General features: G+C 43.8%; 2 protein-coding genes across 3 annotated transcripts in view; both read right to left on the bottom strand.

Annotated features, from left to right (window-relative positions):
* Positions 1–25,496, bottom strand: part of P2RX6 (purinergic receptor P2X 6) — a 152,539-nt gene that overhangs the window by 110,825 nt on the left and 16,218 nt on the right. For both annotated transcript variants that reach the window (XM_077291781.1, XM_077291790.1), the window contains exons 3-4: positions 11,866–11,937; positions 11,155–11,230 (exon numbers count right to left, since the gene is read on the bottom strand). In XM_077291781.1, the coding sequence (XP_077147896.1) occupies positions 11,155–11,230; positions 11,866–11,937 (148 nt within the window). The remainder of the gene's footprint in view (positions 1–11,154; positions 11,231–11,865; positions 11,938–25,496) is intronic.
* LOC143793614 (uncharacterized) lies at positions 15,404–19,744 on the bottom strand. The gene is made up of 5 exons (XM_077280676.1): positions 18,633–19,744; positions 18,479–18,553; positions 17,460–17,655; positions 17,143–17,305; positions 15,404–16,367 (listed from the first exon to the last, which is right to left on the bottom strand). Exons 1-5 carry the CDS (start codon positions 18,828–18,830, stop codon positions 15,404–15,406), a joined length of 1,596 nt encoding a protein of 531 aa, XP_077136791.1. The 5' UTR covers positions 18,831–19,744.

The raw sequence follows: 25,496 nt of genomic DNA, 5'->3' as shown, positions 1-25,496 counted from the left end.
TACAAAATTTGAAAATGTGTGGGGTGGATGGATGGATTACCCAGGTGTGGCGTCTGCTGAGTTACTGCAAAGTAGAATGGGTGTTGTGTAGTTGATTCTGGGGGGACTCCTATATGTACAGGCGTGTTTTTGTAAAGCTTGTTATCTTTTCTCAAGAGGTGATGCTGTCAGATGGTTGGATTGGATAATGGGCAAGAGATTGGGGGGAGGGAGAGGGGGGTTGGTGTTAGCCGGAGTATTACCACAGCAGCGCGTGTTACTTCATATAAGCAGCAGAATCCAACGTAAGGCAAACTGTGTTTAATATATGCAGCTTGAACTGGAACAAAATAAGAAAGCTTTGACAGTAACTACCGATATAATCTAGTCCATGTAACACATGTCTCTCTGTGAAGGAAACAGCAGCAGACTGATGCAATCAGTGAGTGTCCTTAGACCTTTTTTTTTTTTTTTTGTACAAACTTTAACAATCACAGCATAGCTGACAAATGAACACTCATAGACATTCAATGCAGACTACAACAGGAATGGAGTTGTTGCATTTAAACTTATTCCAACACCCCCACTCAACAACTGCTTATCCTGTTAGTCCCATTGCAGTTCTGAATTCTTCAAACTTGGCTCTTGACAATGGCTTTGTCAAAACATCTGCTAACATCTTGTCAGATTCACAGTAAACAAACTTTAGAACTTCACGCTCTACTAAGTCACGCAAGTGATGATGTTTAACATCAATGTGCTTTGTTCTTGCACTTATCCTTTCACTGCTGGCGAGCTTGATACATCCTTGGTTGTCCTCATAGATAACAGTTGGTTCAGCTAGTGGTTTGCCGAATTCTTCCAAAAGTTGCTTCAACCAAATTAACTCTTGACTTGCATGAGCAGCTGATGTATATTCTGCTTCTGTAGAAGACAATGCAACTGACACTTGTTTTCTACTCGACCATGAGATTGAAGTGTGTCCTAACTTGAACAAGTAACCACTTGTTGATCTTCGATCACTTGAGTCTCCAGCCCAATCTGCATCTACATATCCTCTGAGAATTAGATCTCCTGATGCAGAAATCTTTAGACTTAACTCTTGGGTTGCCTTAAGATACTGAAGAAGTCTCTTAATTGCATTCCAATCTCTTTGGCGTGGCTTGCTTACACGTCGGCAGAGAATTCCCACTGTGGCTGAGATATCTGGACGGGTTGTGGTTGCTATGTATAGAAGTGCCCCCACTGCTTGTCTGTAACTGTCATTTGTGGGTAGCAGATCTTCTTCTCCTTCCAATTTTAGGTAAGATGGATCCATTGGAGTTAATATGCCTTTGGCTTCTGACATTCCAAACTGGTTTAGAACTGTGGAGATTTTAGAATTTTGATTAAGAAGAAAACTTCCATCTTCCTCTCTCTGGATTTGGATTCCCAAATAGTATGTCACATCTCCAAGGTCCTTGGTCTCGAAATGCTTGTTCAGAATTTGACCTAGTTTTGAAATTTCTCTCTCTTCTTGATGCGCTATTATTACATCATCCACATATAGAATAACATACATCCAATCTTGTGATACACTTTTTGTATACAAACATGGATCCGCTTGAGACCTTTTAAATCCTTCGTCGATTAACACTTTGTTCATCTTAGTGTTCCATGCTCTTGCTGATTGCTTAAGGCCGTAGAGAGATTTTTGCATTCTGCAAACAAGGTTCTCTTTACCCCTTTTAACATAGCCTTCTGGTTGAGTCATGTACAGCTCTTCTTCAATGTCTCCATGTAGAAAGGCTGTTTTGATGTCAAAATGTCTTACTTTCATCTGCTGAACAGCAGCTATGGATAATAAAGTTCTGAATGTAGTTTGCTTGGCAACTGGAGCAAAAGTAGCATCATAATCTTCACCATATTTTTGTGAATATCCTTTTGCGACCAATCTTGCTTTAAAACGGTGAATATTACCTTCGGAGTCATATTTGTTCTTAAAGACCCACTTACATCCAATTGCTTTCTTGCCTTGAGGTAGCTCTGTGAGCTCCCATGTTTTGAGCTTATGAAGGGATTCCATTTCTTCATCAGCAGCTTTTATCCATTTTTGCTTCTTATGAATAGGCAGTTTTTGCATTTCCTGCCATGACTGTGGCTCTTCTTCTGGAATTGATCTGACCATATAAGAAAGGCGTTTAGCTGGAATTCCTTTATTTGATCTTTCTGATCTTCTGATCTCCTGAGGTTGGCTTGGTTCTTCTGTTTCTTTTTCAGTACTTTCAGAGCATATCCAGACTTCAGTATTTTCTTTGAGATTCTCTTCAATGTCTGGAATCACTGACTGAAATTCTTGTTCCTTAGGTTGAATTATTTGCGTAACCTCATGAAATTTGAGCGATACTGAGTTTTCATCAATCACTACATCTCTGCTGATTGTTACTGTGTTGGTCTGTGGATGCAGGATTCTGTATCCTTTCTGAGTTTCACTGTACCCCACAAGAACTCCTTCCTTTGCATGAGATTCCCACTTAGAACGTTTTTCTTTGGGAACATGCACAAAAGTTTTGCTTCCGAATATCCTGAGATGCTTCAGGTTGGGCTTCTCACAGTTCCATAGCTCATACGGAGTTTTACTTGTAGCTTTACTTGGCAGTCGATTTTGAAGATAGGTAGCAGTCATGATGGCTTCTCCCCAATATGTTGTAGGTAGGTTTCCATCAAATAGCATACTTCTTCCACTTTCACAAAGAGTTCGGTTCTTTCTCTCTGCTGTGCCATTCTGCTCTGGGTTGTATGGAACGGTTGTCTGGAACACGATTCCATTCTTTTTCAGGATGGTTTGCACTTTACCACTTGTATATTCAGTTCCATTATCTGCTCGCAGTACCTTTGGTATTCTTCCAAATTTGTTAAGAACTGCAGCAAGATATTCTTCAAGTTTCTGTGGAACTTCATCTTTACTTTGAAGTAGGTAAGTAACAGTATATCTGGAATAATCATCAATGAATGTGAGAAAATATCTCTTCTTGCTGGGAGTAAGAACACTCATTGGACCACACACATCTGTATGTATCAAATCCAGTATCTGTGCAGATTTAGTAGTGCTTACTTTAGGAAACGATTTTCTGGACATTTTCCCTTTTAGGCAACTTGTGCACTTCATTGTTTGATTACACTGGTTGATTGCAATACCATTTGCAAGTTGAGCTAGTTTCTTTACTGCTTCTGGATCTCTGTGGCCTAGGCGTCTGTGCCACACATGAATACAGTCCTTATGAAAATCTTGTCTAGCACTGTAAACAGTTTCATTGCATTTCAGCTGATAAAGTTCATCTTTGATTTTTCCTTCGGCAAGGGTATGACCCTTCTTTGAAATGATGCATCTGTCATCCTTAAATGTAACTATATTTCCTTGTTGTGCAAGCTTCTTTACAGATAAAAGGTTACTTTCAAGTTTGGGAACATACAGCACGTCTTTAACTGGGATTTTTCTGACTTGTGCTGAGGATTGAACTTGACAATGGAAATAACCATCTCCTATTCCTTCTGATGTCATATAGTGACCATTAGCTAAAATTACCTTTTCAGACTTGCTTTCATCTAGATTAATGAAGAAATCCTTATCACGTGTCATGTGAGCAGTCGCTCCAGAGTCAATACACCAAACATGGTTTGCATATGGGCTTGTGCTGACCCCAAATGCAGTCGCAATACATGCATCTTCCTTCTTTACAGCTGTTTTAACCTTTTGATGACTGTCCTGCTTTTTAAACTGATTCATTCTTGCTTTCCACACTCTGCAGTCTGCTTTAAGGTGACCAGGCTTTTTACAGACAAAACATTCACGAGTTTCCTTTAAATGACTCTGAGCTTTAGAAAAGTACTGTGTCTTTAATGCTGTTTCTGCTTTGCATATATTATTGCTAATAGTCTCTGACTTTCTCTTGTATTCATCTGCAAGTTTCCCTTTCACATATTCTAGTGTGAGTTCATCATCTGGTCTGGCATCTAATGCAGTCACAAGCGTGTCATAACTTTCTGGAAGACCACTTAATAGTAATGCAGCAACATGAAAATCTTTAATTTCTTCACCAATACCCCTTAGGCGCTCCACAATCTCTAGGGTGTTTCTGATATAGTCCTGCATATGCTGGCCATCACTTAATTTAGACTGATACAGCTTTCTCATAAGATATAGCTTATTGCTGAGATTTGACCTTTCATGCACTTTCTGTAATTCTTCCCACATTTTCTTTGCAGTATCACATTTGCATACATGTACAATCTGGTTATCATCTATGCTGAGGGAAATAGTGCTTTGTGCTTTCTGATCAGTCTCTAGCCAATCACCCGGTACTGGGTCAGGCACAGGCTGTTCAATACATTTCCATGTACCCTCTCTTATAAGTAACATCTTTACCTTGAATTTCCAGGAGCTGTAATTGTGATTTGTGAGACTTGGCACTGTGTACTTCACTGCATTCCTTTCTGTAGACATTCTTGTCTCTTGTACCTCTTTTTTTGTTTGTTACTGGCCCTTTAAGCTGCGCTGTCCGGTGCTCTGTACACTTCGGTACCTTTGCGTTCCGGTGTCCTTGTATTCCGGGGGTTCCTCTGTGCTGTCTGCGCTTGGCTCGCTGCTTATTCCGGTGACTGGGCTTTTTACCATTTACTTTCCGGTGGCTGGGCCCATAACCTGTTAGCCGGAGTATTACCACAGCAGCGCGTGTTACTTCATATAAGCAGCAGAATCCAACGTAAGGCAAACTGTGTTTAATATATGCAGCTTGAACTGGAACAAAATAAGAAAGCTTTGACAGTAACTACCGATATAATCTAGTCCATGTAACACATGTCTCTCTGTGAAGGAAACAGCAGCAGACTGATGCAATCAGTGAGTGTCCTTAGACCTTTTTTTTTTTTTTTTGTACAAACTTTAACAATCACAGCATAGCTGACAAATGAACACTCATAGACATTCAATGCAGACTACAACAGGAATGGAGTTGTTGCATTTAAACTTATTCCAACAGTTGGTTAGGTGGTAAGGGTGTTGTTTAGTAAAATGAAAATGTATTATCAGGTCATGTATCTAATGTACGGTATTTGTCTGGAAATTGTATCAGACTGTGTTAATAGCATGTCATATGCTTTAATAAAAAATACATGATTTAAAAAAAAAAAAAGGTGGATCCTGAATTGCTTCCAGGCTGCCCAGATCTCCATTACCACCTGTTACCTGTGCTCCGGACTGCACCTTCCACCAGGAATTAAAGGTAAAGAAAACTGCAGCCCTTGAGTCCTTTAGTCATTGCCTGTACCCTCAGTCCTGCACCCCAATGTCCACAATCCCCTTACAAAATTGTACCAGTAGCCCAGGGGCCCCGCTCCACCTGTGGGGAACAGAACCATCCCAGCTGCATCACTGTCGGCCCCAGCGGTCTCCTTAAGCAGCGTCCGCCATCTATAGCTGAATACCGCTGGTAGTGTCTCGAACAATCCCCTTTCCTATATAAACTTTATTCCCAAACATCAGTGTATCACTTTTATTGCGCGCCCAGGGCCACAGACCGGATCACCGCTGCTGTGACCACCCCTTTAGCGGGTGTCGCATTCGCCTGTGCTCTCCCCATCTGATTTTAAGTCCTTGCTATGAAATAATAAAGAAGATCTTTCCATGATATGGTAAGTGTGGCCATTTTCATTTCTACTACTTGGGACTTTTTGTATAATAACAGAGGTACTACTGATTATCATGGAAGTTAGTCGTGTGTATAAACTATACATGTGTACATCATCATGCATTTATGGTAGAAAGACGGTAATGCCAACCGGTTTTCTTTTTGCTTGTTAATATTACCATTGTTATTATTTTATGGCACTTCTACCAAACAATTGCTAATATTGCAATAGTACAGGAAATGTGCAGTAAAATTATTTAACCTTCTACATTTACACAGCTTGTATTGCAATGTATATTGTCAATGTCACAACATTCAGACAAATGTCTCCAAACCTCCTCATCACAACATATGGAGTGGTCACTGTCATAAATGGTCTTATGAGTTGTACAGATCAAAGGCTGGGGGCTCTGGGTCACTACCCGCACCCCTTGCTGTGAACAGGTATTGAAGCAGGTGATATAATGGACAGCAGACATGGAGTGTATACAGAGTAATTAACAAATGGCTGACATTTCTTGGAAGGGCAAACATTGACTCTGTACACCCTCATTACCAAAGATGCGAGATATAGATATCTGCTTCTAAGCAGACAGCAGGGCACCATATCAGAGAACTCACAAGGCAATGTTGTGTAAAATAAAAAAGTTTGACACATTCCATATATATACAGTGGGTACGGAAAGTATTCAGACCCCTTTAAAATTTTCACTCTTTGTTTCATTGCAGCCATTTGGTCTATTCAAAAAAGTTTTTTTCACATTAATGTTCACTCTGCACCTCATCTTGACTGAAAAAAACAGAAATGTAGATTTTTTTGCATATTTATTAAAAAAGAAAAACTGAAATATCACATGGTCATAAGTATTCAGATCCTTTGCTCAGACACTAATATTTAAGTCACATGCTGTCCATTTCCTTGTGGCCCTCCTTGAGATAGTTCTACTCTTTCATTGGAGTCCAGCTGTGTTTAATTAAACTGATATGACTGAATTTGGAAAGGCACAAACCTCTCTATATAAGACCTCACAGCTCAGAGTGCATGTCAGACCAAATGAAAATCATGAGGTCAAAGGAACTGTCCAAGGAGCTCAGAGACAGAATTGTGGTAAGGCACAGATCCGGCCAAGGTTACAACAGAATTTCTGCAGTACTCAAGGTTCCTAAGAGCACAGTGGCTTCCATAATCCTTAAATGGAAGAAGTTTTGGACCACCAGAATCTTCCTAGACCTGGCCATCCAGCCAAACTGAGCAATCGTTGGAGAAGAGCCTTGGTGAGAGAGGTAAAGAAGAACAGTAGGGAGATGGGAAAAAGTTCCACAAAGTCAACTATCACTGCAGCCCTCCACCAGTCAGGCCTTCATGGCAGAGTGGCCCGACGGAAGCCTCTCCTCAGTGCAAAACATATGAAAACCCGCATAGAGTTTGTTAAAAAACACATGAAGGACTCCCAGACTATGATAAATAAGATTCTCAGGTGTGATGAGATGAAGGCAGACCTTTTCGGTGATAATTCTAAGTGGTATGTGTGGAGAAAACCAGGCACTGCTCATCACCTGCCCAATACAATCCCAACAGTGAAACATGGTGATGGCAGCATCATGCTATGGGAGTGTTTTTCAGCTACAGGGACAGGACAACTGGTTGTCATTGAAGGAAACATGAATGCGGCCAAGTACAGAGATATCCTGGATGAAAACCTCTTCCAGAGTGCTCTGGACCTCAGACTTGGCCTAAGGTTCACCTTCCAACAAGACAATGACCCCAAGCACACAGCTAAAATAACAAAGGAGTGGCTTCAGAACAACTCTGTGACCATTCTTGACTGGCTTAGACAGAGCCCTGACCTAAACCCAATTGAGCATCTCTGGAGAGACCTGAAAATGGCTGTCCACCAACGTTCACCATCCAAGCTGACAGAACTGGAGAGGATCTGCAAGGAAGAATGGCAGAGGATCCCCAAATCCAGGGGTGAAAAACTTGTTGCATCATTCCCAAGAAGACTCATGGCTGTACTAGCTCAAAAGGTGCTTCTAGTCAATACTGAGCAAAGGGTCTGAATACTTGTGACCATGTGATATTTCAGTTTTTCTTTTTTAATAAATTTGCAAAAATTACTACATTTCTGTTTTTTTCAGTCAAGATGGGGTGCAGAGTGTACGTTAATGAAAAAAAAAGAACTTTTTTGAATTTACCAAATGGCTGTGTAACAACCCTGCCGGCATCACTGCATGGCCTTCCATTCCCCACCTGCCTGTTACATTAACTCACTCATCCAGTGCCATGCTGTGAGATCTGTCTGCTGCCGGCTCCATGCCATGTGCTTCATTGCCGCTAGCTCTGTGTACACTTCCTGGCTGTGTGCATAGGGGGGCGGCGCCAGCCACTCCGGATTCTTATTGAGACTGTGTGCACCTCCCTGGGGTGTTCCTGGCCAATAGCCTTGAGGCCTCTGATACTTAAGGCATCCTCACCCATTGGAGGATGCCTGAGCAAACTATTTCCCTCAGTTAGCACTTGCTACTGAGCTGCCAGGTCGTGTCTGTTCCTGTCTCAGAGGGCTGCAACTTGCAGGCCTTCATCTGTGTTCTGTTTGTGTATCCGTGTCTGTTCCTGTCTGAACTCTGGTCTATGTCCGTTCCTGTTCCTTCTTTCTCATTTGTCATTTCCCACTCTGCTGTGTGTATCTCCGCTTTATCTTTCTGCTCTGCTTGCCACTATCAGTGGTTCTGCATCTCTCTGCTCTGTTCGCCACTACCCGTGGTTCTGCACTACTCTGCTCAGTTCTTCCACAACCTGTGGATCTGTGCCTCTCAGCTTTCCTCGCCACAACCTGTGGTTCTGCACTCTCTTGCTCTTGGCTGTTATGATGACCTGGTGGTTAGGAGCACTAGGAATGACCTGATGAGCAAACTAGTAATACAGGACAAGCTCTGGGAAGTGGGAGCTCTGCTGACCGCAACCCCTAATCCTATCACAACAACTAGAAATAGCCGTGGAGCGTACCTGACTCTGCCTAGACGCCTCTTCACAGCCTAAGAGCTAACTACCCCTAAAGATAGAAAATAAGGCCTAACTTGCCTCAGAGAAATTACCCCAAAGAGAAAGGCAGCCCCCACACATATTGACTGTGAGTTAAGATGGAAGTCACAAACACAGGAATGAAATAGGTTTCAGCAAAGGAGGCCAGACTTAACTAAACAGACTTGAAGATAGAAAAGGTATCTTTGCGGTCAGCATAAAAAACTACCAAAAAACCACGCAGAGTTTGCAAAAGAGACCCCACACCGACTCACGGCGTGGAGGTGCCACTCTGCATCCCAGAGCTTCCAGCTAGCAAGGCAGAATCATGATAGCAAGCTGGACAAGGAAACAGTGGTAAACAAATAAGCTAGCAGGGACTTAGCTTTTGCTGGAGTAGACAGGTCATCTGAAAGATCCAAAAGAGAACTGAACCAGTACTAGGACATTGACAGCTGGCATCAAGTAACGATCTAAGTGGAGTTAAATAGAGCAGCCAGCCTAGGACTAAATGAGGTCAGCTGAGGAAGGAACCTCAGAACCAGCAGCTCCACTCACAGCCACCAGAGGGAGTCCATGGACAGAACTCGCCGAAGTACCATTCATAACCACCGGAGGGAGTTTGAGAACAGAATTCACAACACTTGGCGTTACCTCCTGTGGTTCTGGCTCTTGGCTCCGCCTCCAGCGTCTCCGCTCCTGGCTCCGCCTCCAGCGTCTCCGCTCTTGGCTCTGCCTCCTGCATCCCCACTCTTGGCTCCGCCTCCAGCGTCTCCGCTCTTGGCTCCGCCTCCAGCGGTTCCGCTCTTGGCTCCGCCTCCAGCGTCTCAGCTCTTGGCTCCGCCCCCAGCGGCTCCGTCCTTGGCTCTGCCTTCTCCTTCTCTACTCTTAGCTCTGCCTTCTCCTTCTCTGCTCTTAGCTCTGCCTTCTCCTTCTCTACTCTTAGCTCCACCTCCTGCTCTTACTCCGCCTCCTGTGATTCTGCTTTGCATCCACTCTTGCTCTATCTTTATTCTGCAACTTGCCGTACGGGTTTCTACCTGTTTCTTTATGTTCTCCAGTCTGAACAGGTTCTTACCTATTTCCATACATCCGCCTGTATACCAGTTCCTACCAGAGTATCAGCCCTGTCTGCCAGTGCCAGCCGTGCCCGCCTGTCTGCCTGAGTGCCAGCCGCGCCCGTCTGCCTGCCTGTATCTCCGTCTAGCCGGTCTGCCCATCAGGGCCTCTGCCATACCCGTCCGTCAGCCAGTGTCACAGCCGTGCCTGCCTGCATGTGTCTTGTCCCCGGTGGGATCAGCATCCACAGTCTGACTCCACCCTGGAGTGATACCTGGTAGCTTCCTATTGCACAAGTCTGACCTCACCATCGGAGGCTCCAGCGAACACCTAGGAAGCTACTTAGTTACGCCCCTTCCAGGGAAGTTCGGTCTGTGGTCCAGTGGGGCCACACCCCCAGGCGCCCGCGCCAACCAGTCTCGGCGTGAGCGTTACAGGCTGCAATGAAACAAAGAGTGAAAAATTTAAAGGGGTCTGAATACTTTCCGTACCCACTGTATATCCATGATTGGAGAGCATATTTGCATCTCTGGGTAAAGTTTCAAACGTTTTTGTAGATTGCAATGCAATCTGAACGCAATATCGCTCCGAATTAAGGATATTTAAAAGAAAAATGTTAAATAATATTATATTCAGGTGCGGTATATATATAAAAAGCTGGAAGGATGTTTGGTAAGATGACGGCCATATTGTTTTTCTAGGAGGTTCCTGAGGACAATAGGATCTGGTAAACCTCTTTATAACATTACATATCAGTGTCAGACCGCAGGAGAAGCAACAAGTATTGTAGACCTGTCCATATTTTCTACGACGTTCTCCTCTGCCAGATGTGCTCACAAATCCAATTTGTAAGACGTATTTGGATTTTATCCTACACTGTTTTGCTTTTAGGCACTGCACTCTTTTGGTATATTAATATAAAATGTAATAAGTTTGTTCTTTGCTGGTCTATATGTACCCACAATCCCTGAAGAGGGCAAGAATAACTTGGTTAGGTTACCCTGTGTCACTGTTCCCTAGTTCACGGCAGATCTCTTAATAGGCATCTGCCTGTAAGCATGGAGGTGTTTCTGAACAGCCCAAAATACAAGATGTGAAAAAACAGTTTTATCCTTAATTTACATCTCTAATTAAAGGGATTTATTGGGCATACGGTACTAATAACTTATGCTCAGTCATCAATATCAGATTGGCAGTTCGACACCTGTCACCCCACAACCAACGGTTATTAGCTCCATAGGCAGCATGATGTAAACAATGGAGCTGCACTTATCAGCCCAGATCGGTGCTTAGCAATCACTGCCAAGTACAGCAGAACAGCTCCAATTCTAGAGATTGGGATCAGAACTTCAGCACCCGGGCAGAGGCTGCTTCAAAATGAATCGAGCTGCACAATATAAACTAAAGAAGAAAAACAAACTAATTTACCATTTCCACTGATTACAGGCTCCCCTTCAGTGCAGTTTAAGTCTTCACTACATCTGCCATCTAAAATTGTCGGACTCTAAATAAAAAACAAAAACAAAGTGGACAACGTAACTGTACGGTCACATCACAACCAGATCAGCACTTCAAATTCTTGATCATAATATAATAAACCGCTCAGCATACATGCATTTCTTTGATTTTCTGACAAATAAAAAAAAAGTAGGTGCCATGGAAAAGACAGCTAATTTTAATTTCCAGAACCATCTCTGTACAAAGTGATGACATTTTCAATCTCATCACAATATTGTAAAATCTCCACACGTAAATAAGTAGTTTGATATTGTGTAGAAATGTTCACTTACTGAAGCAAATAAAGACACTCCAAAGCTGGTTATACATATTACCGTAGATGAATGATTTCAGAACCTACTGATTTCAGTGGGATCAGCTGACGTCTATGGGGGTCTCCCAGCTCTTCCCCAGCAGATGATATTGACAGCGAGAAGAATGGGGCATGCTGAATAATAATGCCTGAGCTTCTATTCCCAAGATAGATAAGTTGCTTGGCTGAATGTGCATGTATATTAAATGGGTCAGGAAAGGTAGAAAACCTCTGGGCCGACAACTGTCAGAAGGGTATGGCTACCATTAGTCTTACAGAATAAATTTAATCTTCTGGACTGTAAATAACATAAAAAATATTAGGCTTACCTCTGGGCACAAGCCCAAAACTTGTCCCGGTGTTGAAACAAAATTTGTAACCAAAAACAGGACATTTTCACCCTGTAATACAAAGTTAATAATATATACGTCATATGTGATCAGTTTTGTTGTTATTAAAATCTTAAAGGGAACCTGTCATCCCCCTCCTGGCATTTTTAACTAAGGCTACGTTCACATTTGCGTTGTGCGCCGCAGCGTCGTCGCCGCAACGCACAACGCAAACAAAAACGCAGCAAAACGCATACACAACGCTGCGTTTTGCGCCGCATGCGTTCAACGCATGCGGCGCAAAACGCAGCGTTTTTTGTAAACGCAGTTGCGTTTTCAACAAAAAACGCAGCGTTTTGCGCCGCATGCGTTTTTTGAGCAGTGAGTCATTCTTCATCCCACCCCCAAAAAAAAGTGTCTACACAATAGATAAGGACCACCAATGGCTAGAAGAGGGTTGGTGTTTATGTAATTGTGTATATATACCATGGCAGACATGAATTCCTCCCATTTTGCTGGTATTCATGATGGAGCGTCCCATGGACAGTATCGTCATGGATATGGAGATGGAATTTGCCTTGGCTCATGCCTATGCTGTCGCCTGTGCTCATCAAAGAGAAAGAGAAAAACAGAGATGGATTCATCGCCGATTTTGGATACACCCTATCTTGGAAGTCCGGGAGAGCCGTGGAGCATACCATAGCTTGTTTGGCGAACTGAATGAGAACCTGGAGAAATATTTCGAGTACACCAGGATGTCTCAGGAGAGCTTCCGGTATCTTCTGCGTCGGGTGGAAGGAGCCATTAGCAGGCAGGACACTCAGCTCCGGAGAGCTATTTCCGCAGAGGAACGGCTGCTGGTGACTCTACGGTACGTAGCTGTTTGAATGACTGAGATATGTTCGGCTACGTTCACATCTTCCCTTTTTTTTTTTTTTTTTTTCTTAATTTTTTTTGGGGGTGGTATGGTCAATGTACTTTTAGGCTGTGTTTCTACGGTCAGTAAACGCTGCTTGTTTGACGCTGCAGCGTCAAACAAGCAGCGTCCAGATGTTCCAGCATAGTGGAGGGGATTTTATGAAATCCCGTCTCCACTATGCGTGGAAACCCGCACGCGGAGGCCCTGCGACTCCGGACATGCTGCGCGTCTTTTCAGAACACAGCATGTCCGTACACCTTGCGGGGACGCAGCGTCCCCGCAAGGTATATCACAGGGCCCTACGGCGAGGGGTGCGATGATCCCGGATGTGTACTGTACACATCCGGCACCATCGCGTCCCAGGAAGGGGGCGGGGCTTATCGCCGACCGGCTTCGCCGCTGCAACGATAGCGCCGCGTCTCCGGACAGTGGAGACATACCCTTATAAATTGCAATGTACTAATGTAATTTCTTTATCTTCTTGGCAGTTTCCTGGCTACCGGAGAGATCTTGCGATCCCTTCAATTTCAGTTCCGGATTGGAGTCTCCACTCTCTCGGGAATTATTGCTGAGACCTGCCGCGCTTTGTGGGATAACCTCCGTGAAGAATTTTTACCCGTCCCTACAAGCGATATCTGGTTGGCCAACGCCGAGAAATTTGAGGAAGTGTGTTCGTTTCCAAACTGTATTGGCGCGGTGGATGGCAAGCACATTCGTATTACCAAGCCAGGGAAAAGTGGATCCCTTTTCTATAACTACAAAAAATATTTTTCCACTGTGCTGATGGCAATTGCCGGTGCGGACTGCCGTTTTCTGGCAGTCGACATTGGTGCTTTTGGCCGGTCAAATGACTCGCGCACATTCAAAGAGTCTGATATGGGCCAAAAATTATATGGCAACAATTTCAATTTCCCCCAGCCACGACCTCTTCCCCACACCGAAGGCCCTGCGATGCCATTTGTTGTGGTTGGGGATGAGGCATTCCAAATGTCTGCCAACCTATTGAAACCCTACTCAAGTCGGGGCTTGGACCACACGAAAAGGGTGTTCAATTACAGACTGTCCAGGGCCAGAAGGACTGTGGAGTGCGCCTTTGGCATCCTTGTCTCTAAATGGCGGATATTAGGATCCGCCATTAATCTGAAAACTGAGACAGTGGATGAGGTGGTGAAGGCGTGTGTGGTTCTCCACAATTTTATTCTGGCCAAAGAGAGACTGAACGTTGATCTGGATGAAACCATAGCCAACCCATTGCCCAATTTCCATGATCATCCTCTGAGGACAAGTGTGGAAATTGCGCAGATGAGGGACCGTTTTGCGGCCTATTTTGTGTCAGATGTTGGCCGTCTGTCATGGCAAGATTCAATGGTGTAATAAACTGTTGGACTGTATTCTGGTGTGACTATGCTAAAAATAGTTCACCAATGTAAATGTGCCTTATCTAAAAAACTTGGAAACCTTTGTTTTTAAAATGTTGTGTTTTAATAAAAAAATTTTCTTACGTTTTCTACCCTGCTTCCAAGACAAAATTTATACCATACCATATTTATTTGTTTGTCAGATCGCCGTGTATCGTTGTGTTTGACAGCAAAATCAACGATACCAGCGATGTTTTACACTGGTAACCAGGGTAAACAACGGGTTACCAAGCGCATGGTCGCGCTTAGTAACCCGATGTTTACCGTGGTTACCAGTGTTAATTGTAAACTAAAAAATAAAAATAAATATACTCATCTTCGCGTCCCCTGGCGTCCACTTCCTGCACTGAGTGAGCGCCGGCCGTAAAGTGAATGCACAGCACAGCGTTGCTGTGAGGGACGTCACTCAGTCAGTGCAGGGAAGCTGACGCCGGGGGATGCGATTGTGAATATTTTTTTTTTTTCATTTTACACTGGTAACCAGGGTAAACATCGGAAGTGCGCCCTGCGCTTAGCAACCCGATGTTTAACATGGTTACCCGGGGACCTCGGCATCGTTGGTCGCTGGAGAGCGGTCACACAGACCGCTCTCCAGCTCCCAAATAGCGATGCTGCAGTGAATTGCATCGTTGTCTGTTTTGCTGCAGCATTGTTAAGTGTGAAGGTACCTTTACAGTATGTGTCCACGTTCAGGATTGCATCCTGAATTGCTCAGGTTTTTTCATCAATATTTGTAAGCCAAAACCAGGAGTGGAACAATTAGGAAAAGTAGAATAGAAACATATGCTCCACTGCTGTATTTATTACCCACGCCTGGTTTTGGCTACAAATATTGAATTAAAATCCGGACCAAATCCGGATGCAATCCTGAGCGTGGACACATACCCTTTTTCTTTGAAAACAACTCATACACTTTAGTGTTTGGAAACACCTCATACAGCAATGAAAGACACCCAAAGAAACGGTCAAATTAAAAAATCCAAAAATACTGTCTGACATTGCATATATGAGGTGTTTGAAGCACAAATAAACGACGCACGGAGTGAATTACCGAGCAGTGTACTTGAAAAGAAGACCAAATATTGTATACAAAAAAATAAATTTTTATTGAGGGGAAACAGAAAAAAAGGGAAAAGAAAATTAGGGGGTATCAACAGCCGAGGGGGGATCAACATCCGCTACCACCGGTGACCGGTAGCTTCTAGTTCTGGACCTGGGAGTGGGAGTGGTAGAGGAGAAAGGAGGAGGAGGAGCCGCCATACTCGAGGAGGCTTGATGGCAGGTCCAAACCCCCCGCAGGGTACACTAGGGAGACCGCCTCGTCAGTAGAGGAGGGAGGAGGCAACACAAGCCGCCTGCGTTTTTGGCTTGGTTGGCCCTGGCTGCTCCTGCTGTGGCTAGAGCCACGACGAGATGGTGTCTGTCCTGGAGCAGCCAGAACCTGTGCCTCTGTGTGTGTGTCTGTGTGCCTCCTCTTTTGTGTTTTTTTTTTTCTTTTCCTGCCTTCTGCGGCATCTCCCCCAGAAGCACTCCTACGGGAGGATGAGGGCCTGGCAGGAGCAGGAGTGGGCCGCACACTGGTATGGTGCCTGTGGTGGCGTCGCCCGGCACTTGGACCAGGGTGGGGTGGCTGGAGTGACTCTGCAGCAGTAGTCGGAGTCACGCTAGCCAGCGACGGCACTACGGGCAGTGTCGCTGACTGCGCGACCCGAGACTGCTGCAGAGCCCTCACGTAAGAATTGTTGCAGTCCTGCATCACCGAAATCTGGAGTTCCGGCGTAAGGTTTTCCACCATGCCCTTAGCAATTGTGCTTAAAAAATGTTTTGCCGGATTTGAGAGCTCGGCTTCAATGGCTTCAAGGCGACGTTCGATACTGGACATTTTATCGGTCATCGCCTTGAAACCATTCTGGAACACCGTGCTCAAGTGCAAAAATTCGAGCATGGCTGGCCTGTCCGAGGCCCGCTGGCGCTGTCGGGAATTCCCGAACGAAGGTGCGCCAGAGGCCTCGGGCAGGGGAAAACCTGATGTACCGGCAGCCGGTTCTCCAGATGATGGTGGTGCAAGCCTGCTGCCGCTGTGGGAGGGCTGTGACGGGTCAGATGGCGATCCATGAAGTTCCGCTTCACAGGGGGGAGCTCGCTGGAGGGTGCTGCTGTGTGTCCTGTGAAAAGAAAAGGAAAAAATTAGTCTTCAATTAATAAACTATCACATACGCCAACTCCTGTAAAAAAATTTACATTACATGACACAACAAAACATTACAATCCCCTGTCTCTCAGTCTGTGTGGCCTATAATAAATTGCTGATTGTTATCGCCAGCTGAGCATTAGGGCTCACGATAACAATCATGGACATACCGACGGCAGATAATGACTGTTAATTCAAGTTGGCAAAGGCAATGCATACCCCTGTCATCTTAAAAAAACAAATCTAGATAATGCCTATGTCAAAAAAAATAGTAGAAAATTTAAAGTCAAGAATAAAATTTAAAAACCAAAAAACTTAAAAAAAAAGACTTTGTTGATCTGATCGCAGGAATGGCCATGACGTTAGGATCATGTGATCGAGACGTCATCATTATTCCTGCAATCAGAACTACCCTGACTCAGAACGTAACCTGTCATGGACTACAATGACTCACGCCTAACCCAAAAAATTACTAATGGGCTATATACCATTCCACTAGGGTTAAAGGATGGCCAAAATGCTACGATGACTACATGGATGGCCAATACACTATGTGCCTGGGAAATATACTATGTGGATACGTGGCTAGAACGTGTACTATGTGGCTGCGATATAGTGGCCTGGCAATATACTATGTGGATGCACAATGTACGTGGCTCGGCAATGTACTATGTGGCTGTGCAATATGCTATGTGTCTGGGCAATGTACAATGTGGCTGTGCAATATGGTATGTTGACAAAATACTTACTGTCGGCGGCCAAGGACCGGTCTTAAGAACTGTAGTGCCCTGTTATATTTATAGGGCACCGACTTGGACGCAGCAGCACCACTCCGAGCTTGCTCCTCCTCAGCACGAATCCCCTTATTGAAACGGTCCTTTATGGATCGCCATCTGGTCCTCAACTTTTTCACTGTTAATGTAAAGACAAAAAAATTGTTACATATTTAGCATTGTAAAAGGATAAAACAACCGTGTGCGATGCAAAGTGTAGGCGTTGATCGCATCACACACGGTTGTGTTTATCCTAGCAAGATGGGTCATAGCAGCGTATCTGCAATACTCACTAAAGGTGCCTTTGTCCTTCGCTGAGGCACTGTCAAAGCCATCCCACAGCGAGTTTGCCACCTCTGCCCACAAACGCCTAGACACCACCTGGTCCATGTGCCGAGGGTCACGGCTGTCCCACAACGGGCCCCGCTCCTGGATGCTTGAAATAAGGAGGTCCACATCTACACTCTCTCCTTGGGCCCGTTGTGAAACCTAGAAAAATTAGAAAACAAATAGGTTAAAAATATGCAAATATTAACAACCACCAGCACCTGGCATGATAGGTACCTCTGCCCTATCCTTTGCCATTTGATGTATGTATATTGATGTTTTCTACACCTGTGTTTTGGAATGTTTGTGTGCAGGGAGTTCAACTTTATTTTACCTTCCCCCAATACTTGCTGCCCTGAAAATCTATAATGTATAAAGGCCCCGTCTCACATAGTGATTTAACAACCATCACGACCAGCGATACTGCCTGGCCGTGATCGTTGGTAAGTCGTTGTGTGGTTGCTGGGGAGCTGTCACACAGACAGCTCTCTCCAGCGACCAACGATCAGGGGAACGACTTCGGCATCGTTGAAACTGTCTTCAATGATGCCGAAGTCCCCCTGCAGCACCCGGGTAACCATGGTAAACATCGGGTTACTAAGCGCGGCCCTGCGCTTAGTAACCCGATGTTTATCATGGTTACCAGGGAAGACATCGCTGGATCGGTGTCACACACACCACTTCAGCGATGTCAGCGGGACCTCAACGACCAAAAAACGGCCCAGGCCATTCCAACACGACCAGCGATCTCACAGCAGGGGCCTGATCGCTGGTACGGGTCACACATAGCGAGATCGCTACTGAGGTCGCTGTTGCGTCACAAAACTAGTGACTCAGCAGCGATCTCGCTAGCGATCTTGGTATGTGTGACGGGGGCCTAAGCTTAGTAAACATCCCTAGTGAAAGCAGGATGCTCCTCAAATGTAATGTTCCTCACAGCAGGATGCTACTGAAAAAAAAAAGATAAAAAAAAAAAAATACTCACTCGCCGGCCTGACGCCACATCTTGGCCCCGATCTCTCTGCTCCCGCTGACTGCCTTCCCCCTCACTTGAAGAAGCCTGGAAAAATTGTATACAAAAATTATTGTCAATGCTACAAATGGCAGCTAATAGTAAGCAACTGGACATAATTACTCACCGCACTCCCCCGCGCCGATTGGCTATGTTCTGAAGAACTTGGCATTCTTGCAAGTTTGTGCTGCAATGAAAAAATGAGCAAAAAATCACATCCAATGCCACATACAATAAAATAGGCCCAAAACATTAAAAAACCACAATTGACTGTTGACTGATAGGACAATGCAAACTCAAAAAGCGACACCACAATGCCATACATTGCAAGAGAATAAAATCGAAGAAACAATACAAGAATAGACCCAAACAAAATTAAGCAAAAATAGACACCTATGTAAAATTTTCAAAAGCTACAAAATTATCAAAAAAATAAATACAGAAAAAAAAAGGCACAATGAAATAGCAAACTAATGAACGCCATAATTTACAATTACAACAAGACATGATCCAAAACAACACCATCTGGTGACATCCACAGAAATACATCAGAAAAAGGCGCTAAATACCATTCTAGATAATAAGCAATAAACATTACGGGTCAACCGCTGTTACAATATACAGCAACCCAAAAGATAAAACATAGTCAAATAGAAAAGAAAACACAATAAATTTTTAAAAAAAGGCCCCCAACAAAAAAAAATTATTAATATAAAGGCCATACTACACACTTGTCAATGGAAACATTCAAGAAAGGAGATACATACGGAAGCCATAGGGAAAACGACGTAAAACCATCAGAGTTTAAACCCCCCCAAAAAAAGGTAAAATACAATTGAAAATAGAATGGCATATAGCAGCCCAGAACAATACAATACAAATGAAACATCATAAATGTAGCCCCCCCCCACCAGCAAGAAAAGACACTCAAGGAAAGAAAAAAAAATGCCCACAGCATAATAAAACACAGCAAGACATGAGCCAATAAAAAACGCCATACGGTTACCCCCAACAATAGAAACCAGAAAAAGACATGCACCAGAAATTTCAAAAAAAAATCTGCCAAATTTAAAGACATTGACCAACTGCATGACACCAGAACAACCCAAAACCAAGCAAGGCCGAAGACAACAAACGCCAGCATATAACGCCAGAAGTACATCAAAACCAGATTAAAAAAAACAATTTTTCAATACAACCCACAGTGCCATAACCGTACAATAGCACAGAACAAACATTGCACAAATTAAATCAAAATCAATAAATAAAACACAGAATAAAAAATATGCAAAGAGAAATATATACTTACATGTTTGGAAAGCAGATTCCCTTCAGTCAGTCTTCTCTGTAGCTAGCCTTGTGAAAGACAATGCCAAACCCCCTTTTTTTTTTATATATATAGTGTTTTTTTAGTGTCTAGACAAAGTCTAGACAATGTTTTGCATTTTTTATTGGAAAACGCATGCGTCGTACAACGCACCACGACGCAAGTACTTGCGTCGTCTGCGTTGTCAATGCAAGTCAATGGGGAAAAAGCCGCATTGACGACGCAAACACGACGCAAACACGACGCATGCGTTTTTTACGAAGTCTGCGCCGCCCAAAAAATGCAACATGTTGCGTTTGCCGCGCCCTGACAGGTGCGCCCTAACGCCGCATGCGGCGTACAACGCACCAAAACGCATGACAACGCATGTACATGCGGCGCCATGCGGCCCCAATGTTAAATATAGGGCCGCACGCCGCATGCGTTTTGGTGCGGCGACGACGCTGCGGCGCACACCGCAAATGTGAACGTAGCCTAAAAGAGCCACCTTGTGCAGCACTAATGCTCCATTCTATCAAGGTGGCTGTTTTAGTTGGGGTCCCTTCTAATGCTGCAATATTCATTTTTTTAATTAGCCCACCATACCTGTAGTCTGTCCGGGAGGCACATCTTTTCCCCCCAGACACAAACACCTCCCAGCCATCCATCATCCCCTCCGTGCGCCGCCTCCTGTGCCTTCATGAACGTCCCCGGCACCTGCTCTCTAAGTTCCTTTTTCGGGCATGTGCAGTTTGCGCTGCCATTCAACTCCCATCACATGCTGGGAACTTACAGTGCAGGTGCCGGGGACCTTAGTGACTGAAGAGGAGGCGGTGCCCGGTGCATGGAGGGGCTGAGGGATGGCTGGGAGGCGCTTGTGTCTGGGGGGAAAAGACATGCCCCTGGACAGACTACAGGCATGGGGGCCAATTAAAAAAACGAATATAGTAGCATTAGGCCGGGGTCACATTAGAGAGGAATACGGACGTATGAGAGGCACAAAAACAACGCATTGCACACGGACTAATGTTTCTCTATGGGGCAGCTCCTATCTGCCATATATTTCTCGGCCGTATGAAAAAATTGCAGCATGCTGCGTTTGTCAGCATACTGCGCAAAAAATCCGCCAATGAAAGTCTGTGGGGGCGAGAAAAGTACGGATTACACACGGACCAGCAGTGTGACTTGCGAGAAATACGCAGCGGTGTTCTATAGAAAAGCCGGTAATTCAGTGCGGTGTACAGTAAAATCACACTGACAGGTTAGAATAGAATAGCTAAAATAAACGTCTGCACATAGAATAGGTATACATATTTATATATATATATATGTCATTGACACACATATATATATATATATATATATATATATATATATTTAATACATAGCTAGATAGCAGAAAAGTCGGTAATTCAATTGCCGGCTTTTGCTAAATCCTTATCAAACCCGACAGGATATGAGACATGAAAAACATGAAAGCAAAAGATGGCTACTTTGAAGAACCTAGAATATAAGACATAATTTCAGTTGTTTCACACTTTTTTGTTAAGTATATAATTCCACATGTGTTAATTCATAGTTTTGATGCCTTCAGTGTGAATGTACAATTTTCATAGTCATGAAAATACAGAAAAATCTTTAAATGAGGTGTATCCAAACTTTTGGTCTGTACTGTATATATATATATATATATATATATGTATATATATATATATATAGACTGTGTATATGTTTTCACGAATATTTGAGCCCATGGATCCATTCTATGTCCATTTTTCAAGCCGGCGAGAAAATATCACCGTACGGATGCCATACGGAGGTTTACATGGCCAAAATACGCAGCCAAACCCTGTCTACGGATGACATACGGATCACTGTTCAGGGAACATTTCTGCATATTTGGTCTGTAAAAGACGGACCGTATTTTGTATACGTTGTGTGCGACTCTAGCCTTAGAAGGGATCCCAACTAAAAGAGCCACCTTGACAGAGTGCAGCATTAGTGCTGCACAAGGTGGCTCTTTTAGTTAAAACCGCCGGGGTGGGGTGGGGGGGGTTGACAGGTTCCCTTTAAGACAAAGAGAGCATAGATGTTTATATAACATGATCTAAGAATATTCCTGATAGGTCAAATATATATATAATTCTATAAGTATGTAGAAATATGAGAAAAAGAGAATCACAGGAAATGATTGTGGAGTTACTATGCGACCTTTTCTTGTGGATTGTTTTCAACATTATGCTGAAATTATATACATATGATATGAGGCTAAAATACTATGTCAGATCTGAGGCCTCTGTCACTCCAGCTCTATTACCCTCCCAGCACCGCCTCTCACTTGACTGGAAACTCCTTTGCTTAAAGTCACACAACACACAGGCTGTTATTTATTTAGGAAGAGGTGACTCGGCAGAAAAAAGAGCTGGAGTGACAGAGGTTTTAGACCTATAATAGTCTTCAGCCTCATTGGCATATAAATTCAAATACTGATTTCTTAGTGCCGGAGGAACGGATTGGCCATGTAAAGGTATTGCTGGACTTGTTTTTTAAATAGCTATGTGCATATATAAATAGTTTGGGAGTTGAAATCCTGCTGACAGATTCTCTTTAAATTGAACATGGTTTGATGTTTGTTTAATCTAACTCTCCTCTTTTTAACACCATGTAGTTTTTAGGTCCTACTTTCTTTCTTGATTAGTTTCCTAATTTCTATAGTAGTCAAAGATATGCTTTATATTCAAATACATGTCCAGATCTGTAACATACGCTAAAGATCCATGTACACTGCACAATTATCGGAAATGACTGTTCCTAGTGTGAACAAGTGCTACCTTCACCGGACAAATGATTACAATGCTTGTTTTTCCCTTGTTGCTGTGCAAAAGATGAATGTATGTACTAAATAGCTAAATCCTTGTCAAAACTAAAAAGACATTAGTCAGACAACATCAAAATACTGTGTACAATTTGGGGCTCAAGTGTATAACAAAAGACAGTCAAATTAGTGCGGGTGCAGAGAAGAGCATGGTTATTAAGAGAATGGGTGGATGGCAGTGCCAAGACAAGTAATTAAACCTGGGTTATTCAGTTTGCAAAAACAAAAGACTTAGGCTAGTTTCACATTTGCGGTTGAGTCCGTAGAGTCTTGTCGGCAACTGCAAACGCATGATAACGCAAAAAAACCCGCTGCGTTTGCATTCATTTGTATGCGTTTTTGCATGCGTTTGCGGTTTCTAAGCGCATGCGTTCGATAGGAACAAGATTTTCCAGGAGAATTTCCTTGACACAAGTCACGCCAAATAGGCGTGTCTCATGGGATTTCTCGTGTACTCAGAAAACACTGACATTGACTGCAATGCGTTGTTTTGACACACTCCTTCAGCAAGCGTCCGCATGGGTATGGCGGTGGAAATTTGCCGTCTCCAAAATTGCAACATGGTGCGTTAGCAGCGCTCAGCCGCACACCGCGTGACGACGCATGCATAATCGAACACATGCAAACGCATGTACCTGCGTCCACAATGTAAAAGATAGGAAATCAAGACGCATGCGGATGTATGCGTCAGAAACGCTGCGGACTCAACCGCAAATGTGAAACCAGCCTTAGGAGTGATCTAATGACAATCTACAAAAATGTAAATGTACGGTACAAAAAGCTTTATAGTAATCTCTTTACGCCTAGGCCTGCAACAATGACTAAAGGGTCATCTTCTAAGTCTGGAGGAAAGAAGATTTAATTTTGCATATTGTACATATTTGCAATTGTCTCATTTGTAACATCTTTGTAAAATATTTTGATAAAGCACTGCCTACATTTTGTGGGGTATATTATTTCATGCCAGTTCTTTCTCCATGCTCTAAAAACGTACCCTAAGTCTTCTTGAAGGGAATTTACGCTACTGTTTTGGGTTAGCTTCGGACCCGTTGAATCGAAGCTGGTGGCAGTAATACCGTGTACTGTGCAGGCCTTTGGGTGTCACTGTAGTGACTGCGGCTTGATAATTATTGTTCCTGCCTGAGCGGGAGTAGTTTATCGCGTCGCTGCAGCGTGCCCAATAGCCAGTACATAGCAGGCAGCCTTTCTGGCGACTAATTACCCTAGGTGCAGTACCTAATCTGACCTGACGGTAAGGGGGGCGCCAGAGAGCTGCAAGTGTTAAGTGGAACTGTAAGCGGGATATACACAAATCCCTGCAGTTCATGGTATATTAAAGAGCAGTGGGATACCTAAAATAAGCCCCTGCTGTAAACTAAGAGGTCAATAGCCTTGTGTGTGTTCTTTTTATCACATTGTGGCAGTGGAGGGATAACTAAGATAAGCCCTCCTGCACATGTGATAGCCGTCTGTTGGTCTAAAGTCACCCCAATCCGTGACATATTGGTGGCAGTGGTCAGGAATCCCTGTGGATTTTGTGACAAACTGCTGGCCGCGGCTAAGGGATCGTGACAATTGGTGTATATAGTACATCACCCAGCTTTGCACATAGACTTTCCTCTGCTCCTAGCATCCACATGGTATGTTCATCCACCCAGCTCTCCTGCTATGAAGTGCATATAGTACATCACCCAGCTTTGCACATAGACTTTCCTCTGCTCCTAGCATCCACATGGTATGTTCATCCACCCAGCTCTCCTGCTATGAAGTGCATATAGTACATCACCCAGCTTTGCACATAGACTTTCCTCTGCTCCTAGCATCCACATGGTATGTTCATCCACCCAGCTCTCCTGCTATGAAGTGCATATAGTACATCACCCAGCTTTGCACATAGACTTTCCTCTGCTCCTAGCATCCACATGGTATGTTCATCCACCCAGCTCTCCTGCTATGAAGTGCATATAGTACATCACCCAGCTTTGCACATAGACTTTCCTCTGCTCCTAGCATCCACATGGTATGTTCATCCACCCAGCTCTCCTGCTATGAAGTGCATATAGTACATCACCCAGCTTTGCACATAGACTTTCCTCTGCTCCTAGCATCCACATGGTATGTTCATCCACCCAGCTCTCCTGCTATGAAGTGCATATAGTACATCACCCAGCTTTGCACATAGACTTTCCTCTGCTCCTTGCTTTCACATTGTATGCCTTTCAGCTAACCACAACTTACCCTGTGATATTTATGACCTTGTTTACTTAGGCTTGATTGTATGCATCTGGTCCACCCTTAATTCTCTGACCAAGATGAGCAGAGACCACTCCTCTCTGCTTCACACCTGAACGCACTTAGTTTTCCATATATTGCATAGCACAAGTCTGCATGACTTAGTCTGCAGTGTGATTTCTAGAAGTGTGTTCTAAAAGTGTGGATTACATTAGAATTAAAACCTGAATTGAACCTGAAGGGAACTAAAGGTAACTGGCCAGTGACTATAAACAATGTTTCTGTTTGTTTTCACTTTCACCCCTATAATCTTTCACTTTCTGCTACCTCCCCTGTTGTGAAATTGGATTTTGGGCTCCCCCGGTGGCCACTGGTGGAATTGAACTGGTGTGCATCATCCTCTCTGTTCACCTGTTTCCATCAGGATGTGGGAGTCGCTATTTAGCCTTGCTCCTCTGTCACTTCCATGCCGGTCAACATTGTAATCAGAAGCCTTTCTGTGCATGTTCCTGCTGCTAGACAACTCCCAGCTAAGTTGGACTTTAGTCCTTGTTTGTTTTTGCATTTTGTTCCAGTTC

The sequence above is a fragment of the Ranitomeya variabilis genome, chromosome 1 (genome assembly GCF_051348905.1).
Source record: "Ranitomeya variabilis isolate aRanVar5 chromosome 1, aRanVar5.hap1, whole genome shotgun sequence".
Classification (NCBI taxonomy): domain Eukaryota; kingdom Metazoa; phylum Chordata; class Amphibia; order Anura; family Dendrobatidae; genus Ranitomeya; species Ranitomeya variabilis.
This window is presented reverse-complemented; position numbering and strand designations above follow the sequence as displayed.

Excerpts from the sequence above, each read along its gene's own strand:
- LOC143793614 (XM_077280676.1), bottom strand. The coding sequence starts at position 18,830 with ATGTATGGCATTGTGGTGTCGCTTTTTGAGTTTGCATTGTCCTATCAG. Across the intron at positions 18,554-18,632 it reads AATCGGCGCGGGGGAGTGCG|GCTTCTTCAAGTGAGGGGGA; the intron begins GTGAGTAATTAT and ends CAATTTTTCCAG. Across the intron at positions 16,368-17,142 it reads CCGGTCCTTGGCCGCCGACA|GACACACAGCAGCACCCTCC; the intron begins GTAAGTATTTTG and ends TTCTTTTCACAG.